Here is a 25,049-nt window from a genome sequence, read left to right as displayed (position 1 = left end):
AAAGTTTTGTGGAATCCGAGTCACTAGAGGCCCTCAGGAAAAACGTGTGGACCAGGTGATTACCCAGAGGCAAGCTGGAGCACGTTTAACAGGTGGGAGATTACCAGGACAGGGACACACATTCAGGTGCAGATGAGACCAGTGCAGTGCTTGTTGGCACCCTCATGTGGCCAAGGGTTGAACCCTGGGAGATATTAGGATTTGCGTGGAGTTGTTACTTGACAGTATCTAAAATCACCACTTTCTCTTACCACTAATGAGTCATAGATGTATGCTGTGCTGCACAGGTATGCATAAGAGACCATTGCTACTCCACTGTGCTTAATATTAGTCAACTCACACGGATCGGACAAATAAGATGCTTAAGACGAACTATCCCCCAGGACAGGTTTGGGAACCTCTGGCTTAGAAGAAAAGAAGAAAAAAACCCAAACACCCGAGTGGGCCTCAAGGCTGATTCTCCACACGCACTTAATTAAAAAGACTGCAGGTCTTGCCAGCCAATCCTTGAGCCCCCTAAAATAGGTATTACACATTGTGGGCTTTTAGGCCCGAAAAAAGTCTTCCCTCCTTCCCCCAGCCTTACAGTAGCCTCCCCTCCCTCTGCCAAGTCCACCCAAACCCTCCCACCCCATTTGCTCGCCCATCACCAAACCTCTAATGGCATCCAAGAGCAATGGTTTCATTTGGGTGGGGGATTGGGCCGTGAAGCCTGCTCTAAGCACCGGTTAACTGGTGATATCCTTTTAATAGTGGCGGCTAAGTTAAAGTTATCCAGGTACACTTCCAAGATAACTTTACCTCTTCTTGGGCCCACATCTAAAAACAGCTGAATAATGTATTCAGCTAACTCCAGATATCACAGTTAAGTGCATAAGTTATTCAACAATCTCAGCTCCGCCCCAAAACACCTCTGCTTTATCCAGCTAGTGCTGGGGATATTCAGAATTAACATTTAGCCAGATAACTTACACATTATCAGAACTGCAATACAGCAGGCAGGGAAAAAGAAAAGGGATTTTCACTGTAACATTAACTAATATTTATCTACAGCGTTAAACACCATGCCTTTCTCAGAGGCTGGCACAGTAAGACATTGAACATCGTTACTCATGCAATAGAAAATAGCAAGTAAGCTAATGATTTGCTAAAGACAAGAAACAAAACAAAAGCAGCTCTGCTATTCTTCACAGTTCACAAAAAAAAAAAAAAAATGGCAGGTGGACCAGGCCAGTTCTCTGGAGCCAGTCTTTTAAGGTGCTCTGGGGTTTTCTCGTGTATCCCCCTTAACCCACACTGCTTAGCATGCAGAAAACATGATTTGTGTACAGATCCCAAGAACAAGACTTCCACACCATGAGCTCCAGGGTCAGCTCCATAGACTAAACCCTAGCCCCAGAACCTTTACTCCACTCCTGACCAGGAGTTACATTTCCAGCATTAAGAAAACCTGCGTTAAGCTTACACACCTCTCTGTATTAGGCAGTAATAACATGGGGTCTGCACGATGGAGCATTCGTTGTGCACTGGTCTCCTTGTTAAATTGAGGAATAAAACCATGAGCACAACCATGTGATGACATGTCTGCTCGGCTGAGCACACCGTATTACATCAGGGCTTCAGTGAGATCTGAGAATCCCGTGCAAGGTTTTCCTGTCAACACACAGTTGTGTCTCCAAGCTGAAATGGTGACTCGGTTTCTGGCAACTGAACACTGCCTTAACTTCAGCCGCTCATTCTGACTCGGGGATCAACCCCGTCTGCTCCATCTGCCAGCGACTCTAGAACGCCTCTGAATGCTTCTTGAACTACAGACACTACAATACAGGGGTGCAAGGGTCCCTTCTCTCTCATCCCTAACCTCTCTGGGGTCTCGTCCCCTCCCACCTTTCAGGATGCAGGGATCACTCCATCTTTGCATTTGCTAATTCACACATCAAGCACCCTGATCCAGCACTAGTGGGATTCCCACCAGTCCAGGCATTGCCCTCAATTTTTTTCTCCATGAGCTAACAAGGTGCTTTTTTTTTTTTTTAACAAATCAAAAGCTGGCAGTTTTTATACCTGCAGCTGAAAACATGGCACTGGATACATGCTCTTTCCTGCCAATCAGATGGTCTTTTTTCCCTGTGGAGGAAGACTCGGGATAAAAGCAAGCAGCTACAGATTATTCTGTATCCTCGGCCCTCCGGTGTTTCTTCCCAGTGCCGCAATCAAGCTACACTCAGGAATTAATGTGGTCAAGGTCAGATTCCGGGCCCAGGATACAGGTCCGCAGCATCTTCTAACCTCCGATGCAGACCCCGCCCCCTCCCTATCACACAGCAGTACCAAGTGACCACTACGGCTGAGCTCCACAGGAGCCACTAAGCTTGTCCCTGTGGAAAACAGAAGCATGCAGCGTGAGGATGTGGAATGCTGGGAGCAACTCTTCCTAAGATGACTGGCATAGGTCTGCTGGATCCTACATGGAATTGGCTAGCAGAGATGTAACAGGTGTTGTTGCAGGTGTGCCTTAGTATTCAAGATCCATCAATGCACACAGGTTTAGTTCTGCTTCCCTCAGCTCATTCAGGGTCCAGTCTGCACATGGTGAGAGTCTTAAAAACAGTAAGATGCTTCACTTCACACGTGGTTGCTCTGGTTTGACTATATTTGTCATTCCCTTTTCAATGTGATCCAGCAACGTGAGCAGAGTTAAGCCTAATACATCATTGCATCCGACTAGCTAGATATCAACAATAGGACCACTGCATAGAAATTTCAGGACAGTGCAGAAAGTTGTAAAATCAAATACGGACATTTATATATTTACTTCTAAAATTAATTCCAGGATTGTTGAAATAAAGGATTTTATATGATTGTTGTGGAGCTCCTATATATGATATAAATTATATATAAAATGTCTAGATTTCAGTCTTATATGCAAATATATTATAGCGTATAATCCTTTAATTGTAGTACTTTGGAAGCTTACATTTTCCGAGAAGGTTGATTTGCTGTTCTGCATAGCTTCACTGAGGACCTTCGAATGCAAGTCATCAACAATAGCTGCCGGGTGGCGCGTGCTGGTAAAATGCACCATTGCTTCAATATATCTGGGGAAGAAGAAAGAGAGAGTTCACGTACTAAAGCAGCACACCTTTCTACCTAGGTGTGCTTTATACATTCCCTGCCCACAGAGCTCCTGCTCAGGAGGGAGAGAAGGCAGCACGGTGCATGCAGGAGTGGGTCCCTGTGCCACTCAGAGAACAGTCATGTACCAGCCTTTTCTGAAATTAATCATGCGTTCCTTTAGAAGTATTGTTTTATATCACATTCTGAAGAAAGGACCTTATATATATATATTTATTCATTTTATTTATTTATTTATTTAGTATTTTTCTATACCGGCATTCACGGAGTTCGTATCATGTCGGTTTACATAAAACAAGGGGTGAGAATACATTACAACGTAAATAACTAATAACATAAGAGTATACATTAAAAAGTAAAACAAGTGCATGGAAGAAAAAGTTACAATAAAACGGGGGTCATTCTAACTGGGATTAGAGTTAGAGGAAAGATAAAAAGTTTAACCAGAAGTAAAACATTGTAATGATTGGTAGATAGTGACTGTTTCAGTTTAATAGGAAATGTTCAGTAATGCTGCATTTGATGGTAGTGAATCTTTAAGGGTCCGGAAATGCTTTCATGAACAGCCATGTTTTCAGTCTTTTCCTGAAGGTTGGAAGACATGGTTCCTGTCTTAGTTCTAGGGGGATGGAGTTCCACAGTGGGGGACCTGCTGTGGAGAAGGCCCGATCTCTCAATGTTATATGTTGGGTGGTATTGTTGTGTGGTACCTGTAGATATTCTCTATATGCTTCTCTGATGGGTCTGTTGGAGGAGTGTTTTTTAAGAGCTATTTGTAGATGGAGTGGAGCCAGTCCATGGATATTCTTGTAGATTGTGGTGAGCGATTTATGAATTATTCTGTAGTGGATTGGTAACCAGTGTAGGTCTTTAAGGACTGGTGTAATGTGATCTCTTCTTCTTTTGTTTGTTAGAATTCTTGCTGCGGTGTTCTGTATCATTTGGAGCGGTTTAGTATGTGATGATGGGAGGCCTAGTAGGATCGAGTTGCAGTAATCAATTTTCGCAAATATTATTGCTTGGAGCACTGTTCTATAATCATGGAAGTGAAATAGGGGTTTTATTCTTTTTAATACGTGCAGTTTGTGGAAGCAGTCTTTGGTTGTTTGGTTGATAAACGATTTCAAATTTAGCCGGTTGTCTATGGAGACTACTAAATCTCTTACTTTTGAGGTTTGCAAGTTGGCTGGCGGGTTTGTAGTGATTTTGCAATTATCTGGAGAGATTAGAATGAATTCACTTTTTGATTGGTTTAGGATTAGATTTAAGCTGGATAAGAGCTCGTTAATTTCTTGAAAGCAATTTTCCCAAAGTTCTAGCGCTTTAGTGATGGATTCTTTGATGGGGATCACAATCTGGACGTCGTCGGCAAATATGAAGTGTTTTAGGTTTAATTTGTTTAGCAGTTGGCAAAGCGGGAGAAGGTATAAGTTGAAAAGTGTTGGTGAGAGAGAGGAACCCTGAGGAACTCCTTGTGATGATGGGTATCTGGAGGATTCTTTGTTGTGGATTTTAACTTTGAAACCTCTGTTTTCTAGGAATGTTTTGAACCATGTTAGTGCTGATCCTGCAATACCGATGTTCGCTAGTTGATTTAGTAATATGGCATGGTTCACAGTATCGAACGCTGCCGATAGATCCAATAAGATCAGTAGGAAGGCCTGTCCTTTATCGAGGCCCAAAATAATGTAGTCAGTCAGTGAGATGAGAAGGGATTCGGTGCTTGAGGCTTTTCTAAAACCGAATTGAGTGGGGAAAAGAATTTTGTGTTCTTCTATGTAATCTGCTAGTTGTGTGTTAACTAGTTTCTCCATCACCTTGGCAATGAAAGGCAGATTTGAGATTGGACGGAAGTTGTTAGGATCTTTGGGGTCCAAGTTAGGCTTCTTAAGTAGCGGTTTGATGGATGCTATTTTGAGGTCGTCTGGGTAGAAACCCTGGATGAATGAGCAGTTTATAATGTCTGCTAGGGTTTTGGTTATGGTGTCCGGGATTAGCAGTAGTAATTTAGACGGAATCTGGTCTAGTGGATACGATGAGGGTTTCATTTTCTTAAGAAGTGTTTGGATCTCTGAGGAGGAGGTGAGTTCAAGAGATTGGAGGGAGATGTCTTTATTATGAAGAATGTAATTGCTGGTTGGTGTGCCGGTATTATGCTTTAATTGTGTTAGTAGGTTCGTGATTTTCTTACTGAAGAAGAGTGCCAGCTCATCAGCTTTTGTTTGAGCTTGGTTAGGTGGTATGTCAGGAGGGTTTGCCTGAGTTAGATTGGAGACAAATGTGAATAGCGCTTTGGAATCGAATATAATGTTATGAATCTTGTGTGCATAGAAGTCCCTTTTTGTTTTTAAAGTGGAGCTCTTGTATGATTGGAGGGCGAGTTTGTATGTAGAAAGTGTGGAGGGGGAAGGGGCTTTACGCCATTTACTTTCTTTTTGACGCAGGTCAAGTTTGAGGTTTTTAAGTTCATTTGTAAACCATGGCTGCCTTTTTGACGCACCTTGTTTGACTTTTTTTGTTATCCACGGACATAGTTTGTTTGCCACGGTTTCTGTTATGGAGGACCAGGAATTAACGGCTGGCTGCATTGGGTGATGTGAAGTCCATGTGTGAAAGTTCCGTGATTAGATGATTGCTGAGTTCATCAGAGGCGCATACTTTTCTGAAGAGAAATGAGTGTTGAGGGGCGTGATTATTGTTCATTTGGGTCATTGAGAAGGTGGTGGAGATTAAAGAGTGGTCTGTCCAGGGAACTTTTTTGTAAGTGGGATGTACTGAATGTGTTATACCTGAGTTCACAAAGATAAGGTCCAGTGTGTGACCTGCCTTGTGGGTAGGTTCATTGATTATTTGTTTGAATCCCATTGCAGACATGGCTGTAAGAATGGTTTCGCAGCTGGTTGAGAGTGTGGGGTTATCAACGTGCAAGTTGAAATCTCCTAGGATTATCGTTGGGAAGTCTGGTTTTAGATAAGATGCTAAGATTTCTAGGAAGGGTGATGGGTCCGTTTCTAGAAGTCCTGGAGGGGCATATATTAGAAGGATTTGTAGTGAGTCTGATTTGAAGAGACCTGTTTCCAATTTCGAGTCAGATTTGATTGGGTGATGAGTGAATCTAAGATCTTTCTTAGCTGCTAAGAGAATGCCCCCACCCCTTTTTTTCTGTCGTGGGATTGAGAAAAAGTCGTATGTCTGAGTAGGTAGTTGATTAATTAAAGCTATATCTGTAGATTTAAACCACGTTTCTGTTATAGCACATAAGTCTTGGTTTGCATCTAGGAGAAGATCATTTAAAATTAGTGATTTCTTGGATAGTGATTGAGCATTAAATAATATCAATGAGAACAGAGTGAATCCTAGAAGTTGTGTGATTGGAGTAATCATGATGGGGATAAGTGATTTGTAGGTGCGTTGATTGTAGATTATGTTTGATTTTCCTGTGAGTAGTGTTCTATGATGGAGAATCGGTATTGGGAGACCGTGGTACATTGTTTGCGTTGTTAGGAGCGAAAGTGGTGTTAGATGGTATTAGCTGAGATGAATGCTGGAGAGGCTGGATGAATGCTGGAGTGGCTGGATGAATGCTGGAGTGGCTGGATGAATGCTGGATGAATGCTGGAGCAGCTGGATGAATGCTGGAGATGCCGGATGAATGCTGGAGTGGCTGGATGAATGCTGGAGATGCTGGATGAATGCTGGAGAGGCAGGTATGTGTATGAGACCTGGAGAATGAGATCGCTGGACGAATGCTTGGGTGACGCTGATGTAGTGTGCTTTGGTTGTAGAGGCAGAGTTAAGTAGCAGAGTCGTTTAGCGTAGGTGTTTCTGGTTGTGCTCCGGTTCACACGAAGGGGCACACAAAGGGGCAGGCCCCTTTGTCGTGCTCCTTCGGCGCGCGACGCTCGGTGCGCGACGCCTATCAGGGTGGGATTTAAAGCTCTGTAGGGCGTTATCTGGTTGGCCGGCTTCCTTATTTTGGGCGGGGTCTTAGCGTGTTTCCCTGATTTGTTTTTGTTTACTTTTTGGTTTTTTTATATTTTCGTTGTGTTGTGTTCACCGGATTGGGCCTCGGCGCGCGCGGCTGGCCTTCCCCCGGTGGGGCTCCGGCGCCGGTCGCGCAGGTCTTCGGTCGCCGCGTGGAGAAGGAGGAAATGGCGCCTGAAGTTTGAATTTAAAGCCCTGCCGGGCTTTATCTGGTTGGCTGGTTTTTTTCTTTTTTGGGCGGGCCTAAGCTCTTTTCCCTTTTTTTTTCCCTTTTTGTTTGCCGGATTGGGCCTCGGCGCGCGCGGCTGGCGTTGGGGTCCCCCGGGTGGGGAGGCCGAGCACTGACCTGACCAGATATATATATCTGGATCGCAGCTGGCGAGCAGAGGCCTGCACTACAGAATGAAAGAGCATAGCAATGTGCTGCATGATCTGGTAGCTCCATCAGCTGAAACAAAGTTGTCTCAAAGCAGATTTGACATAAAAAAAAAAAACAAAAACCAACTCAATTTACAGAAGATGAGCTGTTTGTTAGTCAATCCAATTGCTTCAACATCCCAATCATTTTCTAATATATTTACTGCTACTCATCTATTTTACTCCTATGTTAAAACCCTCTGTACTTCTGAAGGAAGTGGGAACGTCCTTCTACAATGCTGTCCCTATGGTAATTTAGGTCCTCATCTTAATCTTACATTAAATTATGTAATAGACTAAATGCAGCATACCCCATTACTTATTCATGCCTGAGATAGAGCAGGGGCTTCACACATGCTGAAGCAGTCTAAAGAGACAGAACAGCTGGACACTGATGGGGGAAAGAAAACCTAAGGCCAAATGGAACAGGAAGCACAAGGGCTGCTGGGAAATGGAGTTTTGACAACTTGGCAGAGAAAGAATCAGGACTCAAGGTGAGTTACTGATTGGGAGGCTCAGCTGAGATTGAATACAGGAATAGCATTCATCTTAAGCTTGAGAGACCAGTGCCTTGGAGAGGGTAGCAGAGACAGAACCAGATGGGGAGCCCCGAGTCAAAGGTCCTTTTCAGAAATAAGAGCTATATGACCCTAGGAGACTGGGCTGCCATAAACCTAACTTGTACTGTACCATTCTGGGGTGATCATGGTGTCTCAGGAAGGAAACTGGAAAGTTTAAAGGCTGAATCATGGAATAAAACAGCTGTGGCTGCAAATAGCTTGGCTCTAAGAAGTATATTTATTTATTTTGAATTCTTAAATACCGACATTCCTGCATAATATACAGATCACACTGGTTTACAGTATAACAAAAACATTGCAAACACTGCAAAAACATTGTATATTGCAAAACCTGTTAGCAGATTGTGTTACAGATAATGGTCGCACCTACCTGTCTAAAGCTTCTGCTACCAGTGGACTCAAGACAACATCCACAGTCCCTTTAACTTCCACAATGGCTGTTGTTCGTGTCTGACAGACAGGGTGATCCAGGGTCCATTCCTCCGTTAATGTTTCATCATCCGTGGTCTCTGTGCTCTTCTTTTCCAGAGGAGTGTAAGGGGTACTAGAGAAAACAAACAAACAAGGAGCTCAGTTTTTTTAAACCTAAGTTGACACGATTAGTTAGATAAATACGTTAACGTCTTTACTTAATATGAATAGCCAGTTGCCCAGAGGGATGAAATACCATGCCGGATTTATGTTGCTTTGGATTACAAAGAGGAGGTGGTAGTCCTACATGGACAGATGAAAGGCCTTTAAAGCTTCCAATCCAACGACCAGATCATTGAAAAGCCTCCAAAATGATGCAGGACCTCCACCCAAAGTTCAATGCAAAGAGATATATCCTAGAGAAGACAAGAGACGGGGGAAATAGGACAGAAACATTCAAATACCTCATAGGTATCAAGATGAAAGAATGCTCAGGGACAAGAGGGTTTCTTGGAGATATCTATGTCAAACCCTTTACCACTCTTTCTGGATATTCTTTACAGTTCCAAAGCTGGAGAAAAGCATTAAATAAAAGTCCCATCGCCTGAAATAAAATAGCAATAACCGGCTCTGCATTTCCTTTCAACTGCAGCCACCACTTCTCAAAAACCAAGCCATGAAACAGAATATGGGTCCTTGCTGCAGTAACCCCGGCAGATGAGCCAACCTGACGGGACCATCCATTGCAAACCAAACAAGATCTGCAAACCACAGACGACATGGCCACACTTGTACCACTAGAACCACCCTTCCTGCATATCTACGTGTCACAACTCTCGACCAATGAGAGGCCATAGACGAAACATACACCAGAATCTCTGATGGCCAGGCTTGAATCAGTGTGTGTCGATCCCTTCCAAGCGGATCTCCTGCCTGCGGCTGAAGAACCGTGTCACCTTGGCATTGCTTCATGATGCCATTGGATCCAGCTGTGGACTGTCCCATCTGGATTATATGAGAGTCAAAGTCTCTTCAGACAACTCCCACTCCCTGGGATCCAACTGCTGTCTACTGAGGTAACCTGCTTACACATTGCCTACCCCAGCTACATGAGATGCCACTATCCCCACCAGACACTGCTCTGCCCAGACAAATAGCTCCTATGTCTCCTGAGCCACCGCGCGACTTTTCATCCCGCCCTGGTGATTGATATAGGTCACTGTTGTCGCACTGTCCAAGAATATTCTCACCGACTGACCACACAGCTGCTGCAGGAAACGACACAATGCTCTGTGCACTGCCCTCGTTTCCAACCAATTGATAGACCAGGATGCTTCCATTGGTGACCAAAGACCTTGGGTCATCCGCCCTTCACAGACTGCCCCCCACCCCCACCCCACGAGAATGGCATCGGTGGTAACCACTACCCAGTCCAGAGTCTCCAGTTCCACTCCTTTCTCCAAAATGTGGCGAGATAGCCACCATGAAAGACTGGACCTGGAGTCCCCCTGAAGTGGTTAAAGGGTGATGAAATTCCTCTAACAGTGGATTCCATCTGGCCGAAAGCACCCTCTAGAGAGGACGCATGGGCGCAAACACTCATGGCACGAGTTCCAGTGTAGCTGCCATAGAACCCAGGACCTGCAAATAATCTCAGGCACTAGGCATCCCCAGCAGTATTCTAACCACCTATGCCTGCAGCTTCATAATCTTTTTTTACTGTGAGTTTTTGCCTCTACAGCCAACTTCTTTTCAAATTCTCTCTTAGCCTGTCTTATCAATGTCTTACATTTAACTTGCCAATGTTTATGCTTTATCCTATTTTCTTCTGTTGGATCCTTCTTCCAATTTTTGAATGACTCTATGCCATCCCGGACATAAAGCACCACACCTCCTCCCGACTGCTCCTCTCTGTCATTGCGATATAATTTGTACCCCGGTATAGCACTGTCCCATTGGTTATCCTCTTTCCACCATGTCTCTGAGATGCCAATTAAGTCTATGTCATCATTCACTGCTATACAAAAAAAAAAAAAAAGACTCAAGACCTGGCTCTTCATCCAAGCCTACGCCTGAGCGGGACTCTACCAACATTCTCCCTCCATGGACAACTCAATATGTCTCCCACTGCTTAATAATCATAGAAACTCTTACAATTTCCTACTGCCAACGATCGACCACTTGTTACATGATTGATCCTAATCGCTAGTATGTTAGATTTCTATTTTCTATTATTTATAATGATGTAATTCATAATGTTCTAGGTAATTTAATCTAATTTAATTTAATTTTGTCCTAGTTCCTCGTTTCCTTGTTCTCTGTAAGACAAATTTGTTATGTCATTTCAATGTTATATGTAAACCGAAGTGATTAGTAACATTGTTACCAGAACCTCGGTATATAAAAACGTTAAATAAATAAATAAATAAATAAATAAATACATTCTAATTCTCCCATCTTACTTCTTAGACTTCTGGCATTAGCATACAAACATTTCAAAGTTTGTTTTTTGTTTGTATTTTCATTCTGCTTTTTAATTGATAGAGATAAGTTAGAATTTTTTTTAGCTCAGGTGACTTTTTAGTTACAGGCACTTGGACTACTTTTCTAATTATTGGAACCTCACTGTCAGGATCCCCTAATTCTAATGCATCATTAGTATCCTTTAAAGATACCTCCCTCCGAACCATGCGCTGCTGAGCGACTGTCGGCTTTCCCCTTTGTTCTAGTTTAAAAGCTGCTCTATCTCCTTTTTAAAGGTTAGCGCCAGCAGTCTGGTTCCACCCTGGTTAAGGGAAGCCCATCCCTTCGGAAGAGACTCCCCCTTCTCCAAAAGGTTCCCCAGTTCCTAACAAAACTGAATCCCTCTTCCTTGCACCATCGTCTCATCCACGCATTGAGACTCTGGAGCTCTGCCTTGCCTCTGGTGACCTTGCGGAACAAGCGATCACTCTAGGGTCAACCTCTTCTGTGACCAGAACTTTTTCCAGACCATCTGCATCCTTGTTCACATCTGGACTAACATCCTCGGGTCCGTCCCCTGGATTATTCTCCGGATCATCACCTAGATCATCCTTCAGGTCATCTGAACATTCCAAAACCATAGAGCAGTAGTCTCCTGTAAGATGGTACAGGCCCCCGACCCTCTGGCCAAGGCCATCTTAGATCTCTTCGGGGTATTCTGAGGTTTCAGGTCCCGGGGCTGTTTACCTTCTGCCTCTTGCTTGGCCACATAGGACTTATGCAAGAGCACAACAAATTCTGTGGAGATATCCTCCACATCACTACTCCCGTCACCTGCCAAGGCCTGTTCAGACTCCCCTTCCTCCTCCTGATCCCCCAGCCCTGACGTGAACTGCCGGAAACAGTGAGAGAGGGGAATCTCTGGACACCCAGAGAGCTGGCTGCTTCTTGCTACACACACACACCTCTTGCTAGTCGTGCCTTCAGCCTCCCCAGGTGCCTCTCCGATGGGCCCACACGACCAGGTGACTCTCCTGTCACCAGACGCTCCCACGCAGCTTCCCTCCCCTTCAGCACTGCATTCTGAGCTTTGTTTAATGTACTGTGGGCGACTGTTGTACATGTTTCTGTTATTGAAATCACTTAATAAAAATGTTTCAATACCAAAAAAAAAAAAAAAAATTGTGGCAGAGTTTAGCTGCTCCTGCCTAACGCCGCAGGCCCTACATTCCTTCCTGTGCTCAGAGGCCAGCTCTATTATTGCTGTGCACACAGCTTGCCCTGAGCCTCACTGCCATGCGAAAAAGGGGAATTAGCAGCACAAGATACCTCTCCCCCTTAGTCCTGGACTGCCAAGAAACCTCCTCGCTTCCTTCTTTCCCAAACACCTGCCATCCCCCGATGGCCTGATATGGCTGAGTTACTGACTCACACACCCCCCTTTTTTTTTTTTTGTAACATTCAGCCCCCAAAACAGCCATAATAATAGCAAAAGGGGTTCTTTCCTGTGCTCCTGACTGTAGGCTAGGGAAAGAAGACTTCAGGCGGACAGAGGTGACCAGGACCTCTGGTTTTCAGTCCCCTAGATGCTGTGGGCTAAAGCATTTAAGTAAATACCATCTGAAAAATATCCAGATATACCTAAGACAAAGACAGTGCTTTGCTTGAGATCAATGTTTGCTGATTTGGATGTGTAGGAATCACCGTCACTTTCACGGAAGCCCCCAGCAATCCATCATATCAGTAGAGTTTGTTTAGGAAATGCACAGGCTCCAGGGGTTAATTCTTACTCTAATTGTCTTTCTACTGCACTAGTTAAATGTATCTCAAGCCCTCCCTCAGTACAGCCCAAAACCAGCTCTGCTGTAGCCCTCCACACAGCAGCCTCAGGAGCAGATGAGCTTATCCAACACCACAGGCTGACAGGTAATTAACAATTTGCTTATATCTTAACCCTAAGCAAACTGAAGTAAGAGGATTTGGGATATCTCTACTAGAAGGAATTAAGTATCCTGTTTATGTTTCAGCCACAGGTTATTTAGTGGAGATTAGTCTAGAGTATTTGCGTTATAAAACATATTTTAAACGCTTTTCCTGAAAGCCATTATAAAAATGCTGGGCCAGTTCTGATCTTAGCCAACACATCTGGCTGCCCGTTTATATTTTGTTCAGGACACACTGTGGAGACGCTCTAAGCATCCCGCTTTCTGATGTGGGACTCTACACTGGGGGATTTTCTGGTTCTTTTCTGTGAATGAATACCAAGAACAATAAGTCACAGCTCACCTGGATGTTGGCCCCATCAGCTGCATCCCCCTGTCCAGTAATGCGTTAGCAGAAAGGCCTTGCTTTACAACCTAAAATGAAGAAGAGGCATGCTTTTTAGAGAACAAAGCTTGCGGATCAATAACGTGCCACTTTGCTTTTCCAAGTTCCGTGATTAGAGAGTGGGCCAGAAATGCACAATGAGGATGACAGGCCAACCAACCAAGAGCAACAAAACACCAACTCTACAAACCTGATCAAAGGCAAGACATGCTAAAGAACCATATTTACAAGGATTTCACTCTGAGAATTACCAACATGGAAAATTAGGCTCCCCTACCTCCTAATTATCCAAGATTCTACTAAAATAATCTAATCAACTCTATATCAGTCTCTTACATATATAATTAAAAAAAAAAAAAAAGACATGCTGCTCTCTAATTCAACTAAATGGAAGGCAAAAAGAAAGGCTAAAGGAGATCATGTATGCCATACTACCATCGAACAAGAGAACAGCCAGTGCCAAGTTTTCACTGTCTGTTCTAACAAAGCTTTTTGACTTTGCAACATGTTAATGCAGCCTCTCTATAGCAGGACTTCATATCATGGAGACTCAGCAGACGCAGACTTACCTCATGCAGGTATCTTGAAAACGCGACTGGATAGGTTTGGGAAGCTTTGGATAAAGTAATGTGGTTGTCATGTCATGCTACTTTACAGAAACTGGTTTGTTTGTTTTTTAACTCTCTGGCAGTCTCCATACCTTATCACTAATACATCAAGGCAAGGAGCATAACCCCCCTCCCTCCAACCAAAAGAATAAGTCTGTTTCCCTGCCGCTGTCCAGAGGGAATAAGGCAAGGAGGGGCTGAAGGGAGTAATAAGTAACAGGGTCCAGCCAGATAAAGATTACTGAACACTCAACCAGAGGGGAAGACCTCAGCCAATCAATGTACCCCGTCCAGGTTTGGTGCCTCTGCCATCTGCTGGCGATGAAGAAACAGTGAAAGGCTGCAGGTGGCTTCCATTCTCTGTCGCCACCTGCTGGTAGCAGAAAAGCCCACGCATCTGGACTGGTCTGGCAGGGGCAGTGAGCAAACTGGCGGGTTTTTAATTGGCTACAGCCTGCGATACCTTCTTATCACTCTAACACATCAACCCCCACCTCCCTTTCCCTGCATGCTGCCATTGCAATGTATTCCACGATTTACTTGTGTCTTCTGCTTGCACATGAGGGAAGGAGCCTTGGTAGAAATGCAGGAAGTTAGTTCACTTTCTATTAACCTTAATATCCACATCTAGCATACCTTAAATGCTGGAACAGAAAGCTGCTCGTAGGTGGACGTGCTTTCCTCACTAATAGGAGTGTCCAGGTCCAAAGGGCGGTGTAACGAGGACTTTGAGGTTCTCTTGTTGGTTGGATGCTTCACCGACCAGTTGGAGACCTGGAACTGGGTGAGGTAGTTCTGGTAACAGGCCATCACAGGCTGGCGGCGAGCAGTCAGTTCAGCCTCCCCCCCCTTCTCAGTCTCCACTGCATACACGTGCTCCATCCGATCATCCTCCTCGCCCATGGCAGAGACAAAGGACGCCTGGGAGGCGTAATTTCTAAAAGGCAGTGCGTTTGATTCCAGCCTGCTCTCCCCAGGGGTGGTCCCAGTCAGGGGGCCTTCTATACTGTGATAGATAGAACCTCGGCTGTAATCAATTGGCTGGGCTTGCTTCTTTTTCCTTTTCCTGCCGGGGTAGGTGCCGGGAGCTTCATCGCTGCTTATCGGCTCTAACTCCTCTGCTGCTGAAAAATAAGCTTCACTGTCCGCCATGGACATGCTGGAGTCCATCGAACGGTACTGGTGGAAGGAGTTGGAGTCCGCGGAAGGAGTGTACGGGAAGGAGCCGAAGCTCCTCCTCTGCTTTGGAGACTCCAGGACGTTTTCGTCGCTCCGTGAGACGTCGCTGCTGAACTGAACCCCAACCGCCACGGGCTGCTTGTCGCCGTAAAAGGCCGCGGTGAGACTCTTGGTGCTCCCAAGTCGGGCGGAGCACACGGAGGCCTGCCGCTTTAAAGGGGACCTGAGAGGGGATCTATCCTGGGTGTTGGGGGAAACTGGGCTCTTTCCTGAAGCCTCTGCGGTAGCACTAGAAAGAGTAAACCGGAAGTTACTCATTTTACAAAGATGCAAGCATTATTCCCGTCATACAGCATTTCCCCCAAACCAACTCTTTGTTTCTTACCTTCCCTGCATCCTCGTCTACTCACATTCATTTCTTCTAACGTATGATCCTTGTTTAGTTTTATATTAACCCGAGGCAGAACTGGGAAGACCTAACACTGTTGGCAAACATTTCGAGTTCTAAGCTTTCACTGGCCTATAAAGCTAAGATCTCGTTCCTTTTAATAAACTGTATTTTAGGTGGGATAGCCCAGGAATCCATTTCTTCTTTCTAACAGTACATTCAGTTTCATTTTCAAACAGATTTCCACTAGTGAGTGAAGTTCAAGTGAAAGACACTTCCATATAATTTGCAGGAAAAGTAAACCAAGATGGCACATTATTTACATTTTTAAATACTTTTATACTGTCTTAGAATAATAGATGCGCGCTTTTTATTTTCACCCTATATCCTGATTTTAGAAATCTTTTTCTGGTCGCACCCCACGTGCTTTTGACTCACAGTGGTATATAAAAGAGGCTAAAAATCTTTCAACACCAATACTACTGCAAGCCTAAAATTTAAATAAGAAAAACCACTGGATACAAATGTGAGGCGTTTCCCTTTGAACATTTGTTTGCAGGCCTGCAGAAACGATGTAGCCATGTGCCTGCAAGCCCCACGCCCGTTCTAATCATTCCTCACTAAATGCCCCAGCTTCTCCACCAGACAGGATGCAAGGCACACCTGGCCTGCCTTAGAGAGCAGCTTTACCTTGCACGAACGTCTTCCGTCCTCACACAGGCTGGGAAGTCCAGGTGGCCCAGCTGATCTTCCGGGATGGAAACAGGGCTGTCCTTCTCCCCCGCCAGTAAGGGAAGGGCTGCGCTGGAACTGCTATTCTCTTCCGAGGAGGACGCCGAGCTGTGAGACCGCAGCGGCACCTGCAAGCTGAGGTGCTGGGCCTTTCTCTCCATCTCTATCCCCACCGATCTGGAGTCCCAGTCTTTTCTTTTTGCGCCATTCATCTTACCTAAAGCAAAATGGATGCATTAAAAACGACATTACTTTGGGGAGTTGCATAATTATAGACAAAATCAAAGGGAATAGAGAAATGGCCTAGTGGTTAGAGCAGCGGGCTGAGAAGCAGGGCAGCTAGGGTTAAAATCCAGGGTGTCAAAACCGATGATCCTTATCACCTTGGAAAAGTCACACTGCAACAATAATCAATAGAGTCGTAAAAGTTACCCAAGCTGGAATATATCAATCAAAATGAATGGGAAGGCAAAAATAAATTTTAAATAGCCTAGATGAAGGTGTCAGCAAGCCTGTTGTTTTCTACCGAAACCAACAGGTCTTCTCTATCATCCACCTTCAGCAAAAAGGAGGGAACCATCCGAAAGGATACTCCAAAATCCAAAGTTCGTAGGAAGGGTTCCCTGCAAGATAGGGCTTGAAGTTCCGACACTCACTGAACTGAACAACTTGCCACCAGGAAAACCACCTTCAAAGAGAGATCTTTTATAGTAGCCCTTTTAAGGGGTTCAAAAGGCATAGTACACAAGCCCTTGGGAACAAGATTGAGGCTCCAAGAAAGGCAAATCTTGCAAGCAGGGGGCCACAAGTGTTTCACTCTTTGGAGTGTAATGCAGGACGTCCGGATGCGCCACTAAGAAAGCTCCCTGAACCTTACCTAATAAAGAACCTAGAGCCAATGACTGAACCCTAAGGGAATTGAAGGACAAGCCTTTTGACAGGCCCCTTTGCATAAAGGCCAAGATCTGTGGTACTGACGCTCTCAGAGGGTGAATCCCCTGCTCCAAACACCAAGACTCAAAGACCCTCCGCACCCTGACATAGCATAGGGAGGTAGAGGTCTTGCGAGCCCGTTGCAGAGTAGAAATAACATCCTCCAGATATCCTTTCTTCCATAGTTGCCTCTGTTCAAGAGTCAGGTTGCTAGAAAAAGCGATTCGCTTAATTGAAAAATATAGGGCCCTGCTTTAGAAGATTTTGCTAGATTGACCAGATCCGCAAACCAAGGCCATCGTAGCCACTCTGGGGCCACAAGAATCACTCTTCCTGGGTGGACCTCTATTCTCCTTAGAGAACCCTTGCCTACTAGAGGCCATGGCGGAAACACGTAAATCAGAACCTTGTGAGGCCAAGGTAGAACCAGGGCATCCACCTCTTCCACTCAGTACTCCCTTCTGCGACTGAAGAAGCATTACGCCTTGGCATTCTTGTGGGTCACCATGAGATCCACATGAGGCTTGCCCCATTTGTTTGAGATAAGGGTCATCGCTTCGTATGACAGTTCCCATTCTCCGGGGTCCAACTGCTGCCGGTTCAGAAAATCCGCCTGCACATTGACGGACCCCGATATGTGCAATGCCACAATCAAGGCAAAATGCTGTTTCGCCCAGGACATCAGCATCTCTGCTTCCCTTGCCACCGCTTGGCTCTTGGTGCCCCCTTGACGATTGATGTAGGCAACAGTAGTCGCACTGTCTGAGAGAACCCAGATCGCCCGATTGTTCAAGAGCAGGAGAAGGGCCAGAAGTGCTAGCCACACAGCTCTTATTTCTAACAGACTGATGGAGCACGACGCTTCCTCCATCAACCACTGACCGTGCACCACTTGGGACTGACACACGGCTCTCCAACTGGAAAGACTGGCATCAATAGTGACTACTACCTACTGCGGAACTTCGAGGTCCACTCCGCAGCTCAAATGGTCCCAGGCAAGCCACCATGACAGACTGGACCTGGCAGATTCAGTAAGCGGGAGAGGGAGATGAAACTGTTCCGATGTCTCTGTAGAGATCTCATATGAGCAAATGCCTAGGGAACCAACTCCAAAGTTGAGGCCATGGAGCCCAGGACCTGTAAATAATCCCAGACCCTGGGAACCCGGACCTTCAAGAGGCTCCGAACTTGCGACTGCAGCTTGTAGATTCACTCCTCCGCGAGGAAAATGTTCCCAACTTGGGTGTTGAAGCACTCTCCCAAAATATCCAGGACCTGTGAAGGAGTCAGGTGGATCTTGGCTAGGATGACTATCCAGCTCAAGGATCTCAAGCGGTCCATGACCAGGTCCACTGCCTGACGACACAAGTACTCAGACTTCACACGAATGAGCCAGTCATCCAGATATGGATGGACCAGGATGCCCTGCTTCCTGAGCATTGCTGCCACCACTACCATAACCTTGGTGAACATTCTCAGAGTCATGGCTAGACCGAAGGGCAGAGCACAAAAATGAAAATGCTGACCAAGGATCATGAACCTGAGGTATTTTTGATGATCCCAGTGAATTCCGATGTGTAAATATGCCTCCGTCAGGTCCAGGGATGCTAGGAATTCTCTGCTTCGCCCAGCCACTATAACAGACCACAGAGTTTCCATTCGGAAAAGGGGAATCTTGAGTGCTACATTCATCTTCTGTAAATCCAGTGGGGCCGATGCAAAAAAGTTGCGCTGAAAGCGGGCGCTGTGTGTTTAGCGCCCGCTTTCCTAACGCACCCCCAGGCACCTCTCCTGGGGGCGCGATGCAATATTTAAATTAGGGATTGCACTGTCGAGGAGGTCTGCTGTTGGTGGCCGTCTGCTGGTTAAGAAAACAGACGCTGAATTTATCAGCGCACATGCAGGGGTTAGGAAAATGGATGCTGATAAATTCAGCGTCCATTCTCTGAACCTGATTATGGGCACCAGAACGAGTGTATAAATCAATATTAAAGTGTTGGGCACTTAATATTAATTTATTCACTCCTTCACTTATTGCCAATTGATCCCTTTACTGTCACATCAGTGAAAGGACCAATCACCTTTCAGAAAGCTGTCCTAAAAGGGAATGGGTCCTTTCACTGACAAATGTCAGTAAAAAGAACCAATGGGCAATAAGTGGAGGAGTGATTAAATTAATATTAAGTGCCCGACACTTTAATATTGATTTATACACTCCTTCTGGTGCCGGTAGTCAGGTTCGGAGAATGGTTGCTGAATTTATCAGCGTCCATTTTCCTAACCCGTGCATGTGCCAGGGGTTCAGGAAACAGACGCTTGTCAACTGAGCATCCGCTTCCTGCACCCCACTGTCAGCACATGTGATGAGCACTATTAGTTTCACTCCACTTTAGACATGCTAATCCCCTTATTGCATAAGGGGATCAGTTATCGCCTATACAGCCCGCATCCAACTGCGGGTTATACAGTGCGCTGGGCTAAGCACACTGTATTGCATCGGCCCCAGTATGGACGAAAACGATCCCTCCTTTCTGGCACAACAGAATAGATGGAATAACGCCCCGTCCCCTGCTCCTCCTGGGAGATGGGAACAATGGCTCCCAGCATTCTCAGCCTTTGGATGGTCTGTTGAACGACAATCCTCTTCGCCAGGGAAGCACACAGATACACCATGAATAGACTTCTTAGAGGTTAAGCAAATTCTAAAGCATAACTTCTATCACATTCAGAACCCACTGGTCCGACGTGATCTTGACCCACTCCTCATAAAAAAGTCAACCGACCTGAATGGCTGGCACTGAGGAGTGGGTCGGCCATTCCTCATTGAAAAGATTTGGGCCCACTAGGTCCTGGGCCTGTCGTGGATGGCCCTGTGGCTCTGAAAGGACTGGGACCTCACCGAGGTCAACCTCTGGCCTGCATCCAGAGTTCTGTTCTGGTGGGGTCGTCTTTGGTTCCAAAAATGAGAACGGAGTGGGAGGAACCCTTTGGATCTCTTCGGCCTATATTCCGGCAACTTGTGCATTTGTCCCCCAAGTGCTTGATCAGCTGTTTCAAGTCTTCACCAAAGAGAAACTTGCCCTTGAAGGGGAGGGCTCTCAGCTGCGCCTTTGACGAAACACCCACCCCCTCTAAGGAACCACAAACCTAAAAAATGTTACTTAGTACAACCGCACACAGTTTCCCACCTCAATTATTGTTGTTATGCGCTTATACAATTTTGTATATAACCTGTGTACATTTCAATTCTTCTTCGAACCCCTGTACATAGCTTCTCCTTATGTATCCATTTTCACCTTCCCTCCGCCCCCTCCTCTGTCTCGTCTACCCCTACCCCTCCCTCCCTTATTTATCTAGTTAATTGCCCTGTTACTGCGTTTATGTTACACACTGTTCCTTGTAAAGGCTTTGCCTATATATCCTTTGGTTGTAAGTTATCTGTAAACCGGCACGATGTGCAAACGGTTGCCGGTATATAAAACAAAACAAATAAATAAATAAAATAAATATCCGCTGACCAGTTCTGCAGCCATAAGAGTCTGCTGGCTGAGACAGCCAACACCATGGTTCTCGAAGAGGTGCAGACAAGGTCATATAAGGCATCCACCCCATAGGCAACCTCTGCTTCCAAGTACTCCACTTGCTCCAATTCCTCGGGCAACAGATCCTTAGCACTTTGTGACTGCTGTACCCATCTCAAGCTGGCGCAGAGCATAAAGCTGCTGCACACTGCCATCCTGATGCCCAGAGCAGACACCTCAAAAACCCACTTGAGATACACCTCAAATTTCCTGTCTTGAAGATCCTTCAAGGCTACTGCACCGGCCACCGGGACAGTAGCCATCTTCATGACCGTGGAAACTGAGACCGCAACGTTAGGCACCTTGAGCAGTTCCAGCGCATTTTCAGGCAATGGTTACAATTTGTCCATGGCCCTACTGACCTACAAGCCAGTCTCTGGAGTATCCCACTCCCTGATGACCAACTGCTTTACCATCCTGTGGAATGGAAAGGTAGTGGCTGAGCCTCTCAGACCAGCCATGACCAGATCCACTGAGTCCTGATCCGGTTCCACTTGCAGCACCGCAATTCTCAGCTCAGCCAAGACATGCGGAATAAGAGGGGCAAGCTCCTCCCTCTGAAATAGACGTACTACTCTGGGATCGTCCCCCTCCAAGGGAGGCATTGTTCCAAGTTCTTCCTCCTCCGGATCCTGCCCAGCCGTGAGCGGAGGTCCTGCTGGAGGGTCTGCAGAGGATAACCCCAGATCCAAATCCACCATCACGTGACCACGCCCTGCAAGAGCTCTGACAGTCCAGATCCTGTTAGCTCCTGCAGAATCCGATCTTGTGGCCTTCTTTTTGGGGGGCTCTCTGGAGGGGCAACGCTCAGGAGGGCAAGACCGTTTGGGTCCCCTGGGCCAAAAAGACCTGATGCATTCTGAAATCCAGGGAAAAAGGGGGAAAATCCTGGTCATTCCCCCCCCCCCCCCCAAAGGATCGAGTTTCCCCCTCTCTCAGCCCCTCCATGCCCCCCCGCCAGCAACAGCGTCAGAGGGAATTACTCCCCCAGCTGCTCACTCCTCCACACGCGTGAAGGAATCCAAAACGGCCACCGCTCCCACGCTCAACAGGAGCAGATCGGCCGCGCCAGAGGGAGCAGATTGCTTCTGCCACGGCTCCCACCGCTGAGAGAGTGCCCCCGCAGTCCCCAGCAAAGAACCCTCCCCAGCAGGGAGACAGTGGGAACAAGAGCCGTCCCACAAAAGCCGCGAGGAAAATTCCCCACAAGCAACGCAGCGGCTAGGACGAGGCATGGCTCAGCACCTGTAAGAACCACAGGCTTGGTTTGTTTTTTTAAATCAACTTTAAACCTCAAAAGAAAAAGCAAACCGGATATACTTCCCTGAAGTAGAATGGCAGAGGCTCTGAAGAGAATGCGCTGGGAGGGGAGGGGAGGGAGTCAGACCACTGGCTGTTACCCCCAGTGCGCCAGCCCGGACAATTTTGGGGTCCCCAACCCCTGCTCGCTCCAGCCTTCTGGTCCCACCAGAATCTGCCAACCTCCTGGGAGGCACAGTGCTGTCCTAAACTGGAATCCCCAAATGGAAACCCCCCTTTTTTTTTTGTTCAGAACTGCAGGTTTTGCACCACCTCCATCTGCTGGAGACAGAGAAATACCGAGGAGCTGCAGGTGGCACCGGGTTAAGAGGCGGTGCCTGCAAAACTTTCTCTGTCTCCTTCTGCTGGAAGGGAGGCAAAACCCAGGAGTCTGGACTGATCCGGGTACCTACAGAGAATGATTGCTTTATCCCAAAACAGTTAAGAGCCTTTTTAGACCCTAGGGCCCGGTTATAGCGACTATTATCGTCTATATGTCTGGTACATTGGTAGAGTGCAGTTTCTATTAAGTAAAGCCAATTCAATTACTATGTTTCTTTTTTAATTCTCTCCTCAGAGTATATGCCCCCTTTGCTGTATTATTAACCATGTATTGTGCCAATGCATTGTTTTCCTATTTGGTTTTTCTTTCTTTACCAATTGGCCTATCCAGTATTTCATTTTTCTCTTTGATGTGGTATTTGTATGCATCGATAAATAAAAATAAAAAAAAAAAAACAAACAACTTACAGACAACTTAGTGATATTGCAATCCAATGCAAGATTACCTTCAACAATTTTGGGGATCTCCTTGGTTATAATCCATTCTCCTGGTTGCAGCAAGGACTGCCCGTAAAACATGTCTGAGTCCACGCTTGCGTTTGAGAAAGCAGAGCTGCTGGATGGGGTCAGCTCTTCCAGTTTGAAGAAGTCCAGCCCCGCGGCAGTGCCACCAAAGAACCTGCAGCCACCAAGGCAGCCACACTTGTTCTTGCTCCTTTTGCTCTTCACCGCGTCATCTGGCCACAAGAACCACAACCTACAGTGCCACAAGGACAGCAAATATTTCGCTAGCACTAGAGCATGTTAATTAATGTGCAATACAGAATACCAGCTCGTAGACACCAAGAGATGTGGGGGATACAGTCAGGGAATATACTGCAGTTGGTTTCCAGTTAGATTTTAAGACCATCACCTCCACAAATGTACAGCATTTTGGAGCCCAAGTCCAGGGAGCGATCTCCTGGACTTGGGCTGTCGGCTGCCAATAGTCAAAATGGTGCCGACGGCCCTTTGCCCTCACTATGTCACAGGGGCTACTGCCGCCATTGGTCGACCCCAGTGACATAGTGAGGGCAAAGGGCCGTCTGCTGCCAGTAATCAAAATGGCATCGACGGCCCTTTGCCCTTACTATGTCACAGGGGCTACCGCTGCCATTGGTCGACCCCAGTGACATAGTGAGGGCAAAGTGCCGTCGGCGCCATTTTGACTATTGGCAGCGTACAGCCCAAGTCCAGGAGATCGCTCCTGGACCGCTCCTAGACCCCCGCTGGACCACCAGGCACTTTTGGCAGGTCTTGGGGGGGGGGGGGGGTTCAGGAGGGTGGGGGGTTTCGTTAGATTTTTACTTTTTTATTAAAGATTGGTCTGCGAGCCAGATGCAGCCATCAAAAGAGCCACATCTGGCTCGCGAGCCATAGGTTCCCGACCCCTGATATAGGGGGTCACTCCTAAGTGCCCCAGTGCCGATATGTAAATGTATCTGGTCAGTCCTGAGAAGTCAGACTTTCACTGCTAGGGTCAATGGAGGGAGGGAAGAACACTTACACAGAAAGTGGAAACCCCCCCCCCCCCAAAAAAACGATGTGCTTGTTTTACAGATCACACAGAAAACATAATACATTGATTCTTGCTCTTTCTTCTGTGCTGTAACAAAAGACTAAATGAAATTTTTGCGGAGGGCAGGGCTGTTCCGTGCTTGGCGTCTAATGTCGTAATGGGCTGTTTCTTACCTCTCTGCCTTAACTCACCTCCTGGTCCTACGGTCGTGGGTCTCCAGGAAAAGCCGCTGTGCTTCATGCTTACAAGACTGGTCGGCGGCCAACGCCACGTCGGCGGTGATGAGCCCAAACGTCAGAGAGCCAGCTTCCAGCCAGTAAGCCCTGCGCAGGACGGCAGGCTGAAGCCCAGCCTTGCAGCTGTCCAGCTGCTCGATGTACTGTCTTAGCTGGACATCCTGAGCAGCGGCACTGACGCCCTCCCCTACAGCTTGATTGTGGAGGTTACAGCTGGCAATACGTACTGCACCCATCTAAAAAGAGAACGGGGAAAAAACAGAAAGGAGACATCACTCCAAAGTGGAACGCTTAGAGACGAGCTAGGAAAATATCTTTCCAGTCTGGAAGAGGAAAAGCACAATGCAGGGACCCTTCTTTCCTTACTAAAGATGATACTGAGCACTGCTCAGAATATTAACCTTCCTATTCCTTAGCTGGACTGCTTTCTCCTCCTCCTCCCCACATACCTGCACATTTTTGGGAGGTGGCAATCTGTTATTGTAACCCCATCTCCTCCTCTATTTGGCCCACATTTCACCGGCCTCTGCTGTAGTCAAGGTTTACACGCGTGTCACAGTGTGACGCAGGCATGGCTTTCAGCCGTCCCTGCTGCACTGATGGGACGTCCCCACACGGAGCTCTGATGGATATCCGCTCTTCAGCTCTCCGCCGTCTAATTCATGATGGCTGTGGGGGACTGGCTGAAGATCCGCTCTCCGGCTGCACGTGCTATGGGAATCAGGGCGATCCTGCATGGGACTCATGAAGATCCGTGCTTCGGCTGCACGTGCTATGGGAATCAGGGCGATCCTGCATGGGACTTATGAAGATCCGTGCTTCAGCTCTCCGCCGTCTAATTCATGATGGCTGTGGGGGGCTGGCTGAAGATCCGCTCTCCGGCTGCACGTGCTATGGGAATCAGGGCGATCCTGCATGGGACTTACGAAGATCC

General features: G+C 46.6%; 1 protein-coding gene across 1 annotated transcript in view; it reads right to left on the bottom strand.

The window, feature by feature from the left end:
* KIAA1109 (KIAA1109 ortholog) overlaps positions 1-25,049 on the bottom strand; it is a 590,259-nt gene that overhangs the window by 365,436 nt on the left and 199,774 nt on the right. The window contains 7 exon segments of the mRNA XM_029584454.1: positions 2,978-3,098; positions 8,488-8,661; positions 13,278-13,348; positions 14,564-15,395; positions 16,185-16,443; positions 22,828-23,078; positions 24,071-24,351. Of these exon segments, the coding sequence (XP_029440314.1) occupies positions 2,978-3,098; positions 8,488-8,661; positions 13,278-13,348; positions 14,564-15,395; positions 16,185-16,443; positions 22,828-23,078; positions 24,071-24,351 (1,989 nt within the window).

Source organism: Rhinatrema bivittatum, chromosome 1 (genome assembly GCF_901001135.1).
Source record: "Rhinatrema bivittatum chromosome 1, aRhiBiv1.1, whole genome shotgun sequence".
Classification (NCBI taxonomy): Eukaryota; Metazoa; Chordata; class Amphibia; order Gymnophiona; family Rhinatrematidae; genus Rhinatrema; species Rhinatrema bivittatum.
This window is presented reverse-complemented; position numbering and strand designations above follow the sequence as displayed.